This window comes from Rhinopithecus bieti, unplaced genomic scaffold, assembly GCF_001698545.2.
Source record: "Rhinopithecus bieti isolate Rb0 unplaced genomic scaffold, ASM169854v2 scaffold_5889, whole genome shotgun sequence".
Classification (NCBI taxonomy): domain Eukaryota; kingdom Metazoa; phylum Chordata; class Mammalia; order Primates; family Cercopithecidae; genus Rhinopithecus; species Rhinopithecus bieti.
In genome coordinates this window covers 78,921-84,431 of record NW_016805277.1, presented here as the reverse complement: position 1 = coordinate 84,431, position 5,511 = coordinate 78,921, and the positions used below count along the sequence as shown (strand labels likewise).

At 52.4% G+C, this 5,511-nt stretch overlaps 1 protein-coding gene across 1 annotated transcript; it reads right to left on the bottom strand.

Moving 5' to 3' along the window:
• Window positions 1-2,868: 2,868 nt before the first annotated feature.
• NEUROG1 (neurogenin 1) lies at window positions 2,869-4,546 on the bottom strand. The gene has a single exon (XM_017871926.1). It carries the CDS (start codon window positions 4,279-4,281, stop codon window positions 3,565-3,567), a length of 717 nt encoding a protein of 238 aa, XP_017727415.1. The 5' UTR covers window positions 4,282-4,546; the 3' UTR covers window positions 2,869-3,564.
• Between the last annotated feature and the right edge of the window lie 965 nt (window positions 4,547-5,511).

Below are 5,511 nucleotides of genomic sequence, written 5' to 3'. Positions count from 1 at the left end.
GGATCACCTGAGGTCAGGAGTTCGAGACCAGTCTGGCCAACATGGTGAAACACTGTCTCTACTAAGAGTAGAAAAAATTAGCCAAGCATGGTGGTATGCATCTGTAATCCCAGCTACTTGGGTGGGTGAGGCAGGAGAATTGCTTGAAACCAGGAAACAGAGATTGCAGTGACCTGAGCTCATGACATAGCACTACAGCCTGGACAATAGAGCAAGACTGTCTCAAAACAAAACAAAATACATATGTTAAACCAGGGCAAAAATAAATGTAGAGATAAAGATAGGGAATGAAGAAACCTTCTGAAGTGCCTGCTGGTTGCTTAGTGGAAGACTATGTGGAGGATAGAGACATAGCTGTCAGCAGTGAGGTCTATGTTCTGTCATTGTGTAGGAAATTTTAGTAATTTGCCTGCTCTTCTCTTACTCCCACCTCACCCCTGATCCCCACCCCACCCCTACCTCCACAGGTGGCTTGTGGATGAATAAGAGTTTGCTGCAGGAAGAAAGAGGTCCCTGAGGTGGGGATAAGCATTTTTAATCACTTTTCTTCTTTTCCCCTATTTGAGAACTCCAAGAGCTGCACATATATGCTGACTTCCTTAGAAGAATAGTATTAACTGGTGGGAGTAGAGATGCCCACCAATGATGTTGTTAAAGACTTTTCTTTTTGGAAAGGTGCTCTGGGTCTTACATCTCTACATATTGAGTTGTGAGCCTACTGTGGCAACAAACTTGAGGATACGATTTGCTATGTTCAGTCTCAGTGGTAAAGGTCTTCCCCACTGCTTCCAGTGCTGCACATATGCAGCTGTATGAGGCCAAGCTCCTGCTGCAGCTGTTTGCCAGTGCTTTCCCCTAGGATCTTGGACAATAATCAGTACACAATCTGTTGTTCCCTTCCCCTGTCCCAGACATGTGTGCCAATGTTACGGCTGGACCCTCCATAGGAGACTTGCCCTTCTTGAATCTGTCCTGGGCCCTTCAGAAAGCTAGAGGGCGTCACTTCCAAGCATCCTATGCATGGGAGAGCAGAAAATCTGATGCAGACCATTTTGTTATTTGCGTTAGGAAAACAGAAAACACAAAACTAGTCAAGTGAATCAATTCTGAGACAGACAATAGAGTGAGACCCTGGGCTGGGTTATTTTAGAAACATGACTTTTTCCTTGGAGCTTTTAGCAGAAGAGATTTGAAGATTTTCTTGAATGACTTTGTCTCTCTGGTGATGATTAGAGAAGGCATTCAACTTTCCAGAACCTTCTACAAAGTAGCCTTTTTATCTGAAGGAGGGTGCCTTGCCAATGGCTGGGCTTAGTGATGCCTTCAGGGACCTAGTGTATGGATCTGTGGATCCAACTCACTATGATAACATGTGAGGAGGGAAAATGCTTCCATAAGTAGAACCTGCTATCAGTGACCATACTCTGGCCCTCTGCTTCTCTGTGCCTCCTAAACAAATGTATTTTCTCTATAAATATCATTCACTGTACCAACTTGGTGTTCAGGACACATTTTCCTGAACCCATTCCCACCTTCCCCTTGCATCCTTGCCACTAAATCACTATATTCATGAAAAAGAAGAATTCAGTGGAAAAAAAGACTTGTTTTTGTTTTTTTTTTTTTGACACAGGGTCTCAGTCTGTCATCCAGGTTGGAATGCAGTGGTGCCATCAGGGCTCACTGCAGCTTCTACCTCCCTGGGCTCAGGTGATTCTCCCTCCTCAGCCTACTGGGTAGCTGGGACCACAGGTGCACACCACCACGATGGCTAACTTTTGCATATTGTCCACGCTGGTCTTGAACTCTTGAGCTCAAGTGATCCATGTGCCTGGGCCTCCCAAAGTGCTGGGATTACAGACGTGAGCCACCGTGCCTGGCCGAGATCTAGTCTTAACAACACAGGGTAACTTGTGAGCTGAGGAAAGTCAGTAAAAGCATTTTAGGAACTACATCTTGTAATTACCCACATTCTAAAATTTTAAAACAAAAACTGCTACTAGCCGATGCTGTTAGGTAATTGTCAGACAACAGACAAACACACTGCAGCCAGAAAAATCCCCACTGAGTTTGGGCAGCTGATTTCTCTGGCATCAAATGAAAGCTTTAGCTATTGCCCCTGAGGCCTGGCTGAGGAAGCCCTGCACCCAAGCCATCCCTCTGTGTGCCCCTCCCTTCCCCACCACTATGAGCCACAGCTAGTGTTAAGTGTGTGTATGTGTTGGGGGGATGGGAGTTGAGGAGAATGCAGGAACCCTAGCTCACAATCTTAGGCAGCTACACACCCCATTCAGGACACCACACCAGCATGATTCATCCCACACCTCACAGCCAGGGTGAACCCAGCCTCAATGGACAACAATTTGGAGGCATTGTTTACAAATTAATTTCCCCCTCTAAATAGGCTGTTACAAGAGTGGACCCTTCTGCTTGCCTAGCCTAGGCCCACCTGTCACTGGGATTTCCTAACCAGTGGTCACACTGTATTGATCTTTTTAATCCCCTCTCTTTGAAACACAGAGCCAGCTGATGTGGAGTTCCTCAAAAGAAAGACTCTCCCACTGCCCCTACCTCAACAGGTAGCTGCGGATCCGGGGCTAATTCCCTACTAAAAAGTCTTAATTGGCTTATGGGGAGCCTGAAAGATCTCCCTTGTGTTTACAAGGTGAAAGGAATGATAGATCCCAAATGCCCTAGTCTGTCTTTATCCGTTTCTTGGTGGAAATCAGGTGCGTTTTATTTTTTAATTGTTTTTGAAACAGGAATGGAGGCTTTGGAGGTGAGTGGGGATAGTGTTTCACTTTAGTGGTTGAGCCACCAGGGAAAAGCAAGACAAGCCCCAGAGACACTAATATTAGGCAAGAAACTTGGTGACTTATTTTTTTCTTAGTTTTATTTACATGAAGCATCTGCAGTACAAAAATGTAAACTTTGATAGCTCATAATAAACTCTTTATGTACAAAAATACATTTTCATATGAATGAAGCATCTTGAATAAATTAAAGTACTCTCCAGCCCTGTGTCTGAATAGCTAAGCAAGAGTCTCCAGTTCTTCCTAGAGCGAGCCTGCAGTGGTGGGGGTCGGGATCCATAATGCATGAAGCCCACTCCTTGTCTCTCCTTTCTAAGCCTTTTCATTGTATTGTCAGCCGGCTCAAACCGAATTTTCATGCTCGTTTTTCTTCATTAGAGTTCTACAAATTGTAAAATTGACTTTTCACCTCGTCTTCAGGGGCTGATCTGTGCCTTTTCTAAATCACACTGAAGTGGTGGCTGGGGTCAGTTCTGAGCCAGCCACAAAGGAGGTTTTGTGGAGTTCAGAAAGTGCAAAAGGAAAGGCCGTCTAGGGGCGGGCAGGAGGGGCCCGGGGCTGAGGACTGGGGAAACAGACCAAGAGGCAGCCGCAGCGAGTGTGCGGCGACCTAACAAGCGGCTCAGGTATCCCTGACCGCTTTAAAGCTCCCGCTTCCTCCCTCCGCGTAGAGGGGGTCCCGAGGCGGCAGCTGGGGCCCCATCTATTGCCTGCTGACTAGGGGAGGGGGAAAGTAACGGTGTCTACAAAGGGCCTAGTGGTAAGGGATGAAACAGGGCGTTGTGTGGAGCAAGTCTTTGGGCAGGCTTGGGAAGGAGAAAGCAGGCTCGCTGGGGCTGTAGGTGAAGTCTTCGGAGGCGGCGGGGCTACTTGGGTCAGAGAGCGGGGAGGCGGCGGCGGCGGCACCTGAGCCCCAGGACTCTGCGTCGCTGGCGGGACTTGGGGGACCCGGCAGGCAGGGGACGCACTGCGGCGGCAGGAGGCGCTCCCGGGCACTGCCTGCGGGCAGCCCTTGATCCGCCAGGCGCAGTGTCTCAGCCAGAGCCCAGATGTAGTTGTAGGCGAAGCGCAGCGTCTCGATTTTGGTGAGCTTGGTGTCGTCGGGGAACGAGGGCAGCACGCTGCGCAGTGCGTCCAGCGCCGCGTTCAAGTTGTGCATGCGGTTGCGCTCGCGATCGTTGGCCTTGACGCGCCGGCTCCTGCGCAAAGAGTGCAGCAGCGCCTCGGAGCGCACCCGCGTCCGGCCGCGGCGCCGCCGCCTCTCCTGCTCGTCGTCCTGTGCCCCTGGAACCTCAGACGCCCGGGAGATATTGGGTGCGCCCCTGCGGGCTGGCACGGGCGGCCCCGAAGCGGAGGCTGCCTGTTGGAGTCTGGCACAGTCTTCCTCGTCGGTGAGGAAGCCGGACAGGTCACTGCCGCTGCTGCTGGCGCAGTCGAGGTCGGAGATGCAGGTCTCAAGGGGAGCTGGCATCGTTGCGCTGTGCAGGACCGACGGACAGATAGAAAGTCGCTCAGAGAGCTGCAGCCCGGACTGAGGGCAGGGCCGCCAGGGCGCACTTACGTTCCCAACAGCCTGGGGTTGTTACTCTTTGCCAGTTGCAGGTGCGAGAGCCTGGAAGGGTGCAGGGGCGCACGGAGAACTTGGCCTCGCCTCCTCGCCTCGCCTGCAGGGACCACGCGCCCGACCTGCCTCCCGAGTGATGTCGCCGGCGATCAGATCAGCTCGTGTGAGCACCGAGTGTGGCACACGACTGGCCTCAGGACCCCTTAAGTACCCGGCGCAACAATGGGCGCCCCCCTCCTTTGCCACCTCCGCCCCCCGCGGCAGCCCGGGTGAATGGAGCGAGGCGGCAGGTCATCCCCGTGCAGCGCCTGGGTATTTGCATAATTTATGCTCGCGGGAGGCCGCCCTCGCCCCTCCCCCCACCCGGAGTGTGCCCGTAATTACCGCCGGCCAATCGGCGGCGTCGCGCGGCCCCGGGAGTCGGCTCGGGCTAAGCTGGCCAGGGCGTCTCCAGGCAGTGAAACGGAGGCGGGGGCGGCGCGCGATTAGCGGCCGAGGCACGCTCCTCTCGAGGCGGGCTGGGCGCCCCTCGCTGGGGTGGGACGGGGAGGCGGGGCGCGAGCGCGAAAGTGTGAGCCGCCCAGTGAGTTGCGGAAACCTGGAGGGGACTTGGAGTTTGGGTTCACATCCCCTCTCCGGCTGCTGAGTGGTTGCGTGACTTTGGACGAGTAATTTAACTTCCCTGAGCGTTGCTTTCCCCATCTGTAAAATGAGACACAAGTTTACCCTGTGGAGGGTGATCAGAGATAATGTTCGTGGAACACTAAATGTGCAGCAGTCGCTGAACAGGGTGAAAATAATTTTCTAATAGAATGGAGAGTGGCCATGCCAGAGGCACGGGGCGCAGGGCAAGGGTAAGTGTCACTGCTCCGTTCAGGTTGATGAAGAAACGGGAAAGAATCTTTTGACCTTCATCTGGGGAGTGCAAAGAGGAGAGTGGAAAAGATGATCGGGTGATTTCCCAGGTTGCCTTGAGTCTTGGTCTCACCCTTCCCTTCTTTCCCTTCCCTTCTCCACCCTACTCCACACCTCTGCCCCAACAGTCACCCCAAGATTCTTAAGGTAACAGAAGTATGAGAATTTCCTTTTCTCCAGAGTTCCTGAAACCTTGCCTGCCCCATGCCCGGAGAAATCCGT

Excerpts from the sequence above, each read along its gene's own strand:
- NEUROG1 (XM_017871926.1), bottom strand. The coding sequence starts at position 4,281 with ATGCCAGCTCCCCTTGAGACCTGCATCTCCGACCTCGACTGCGCCAGC.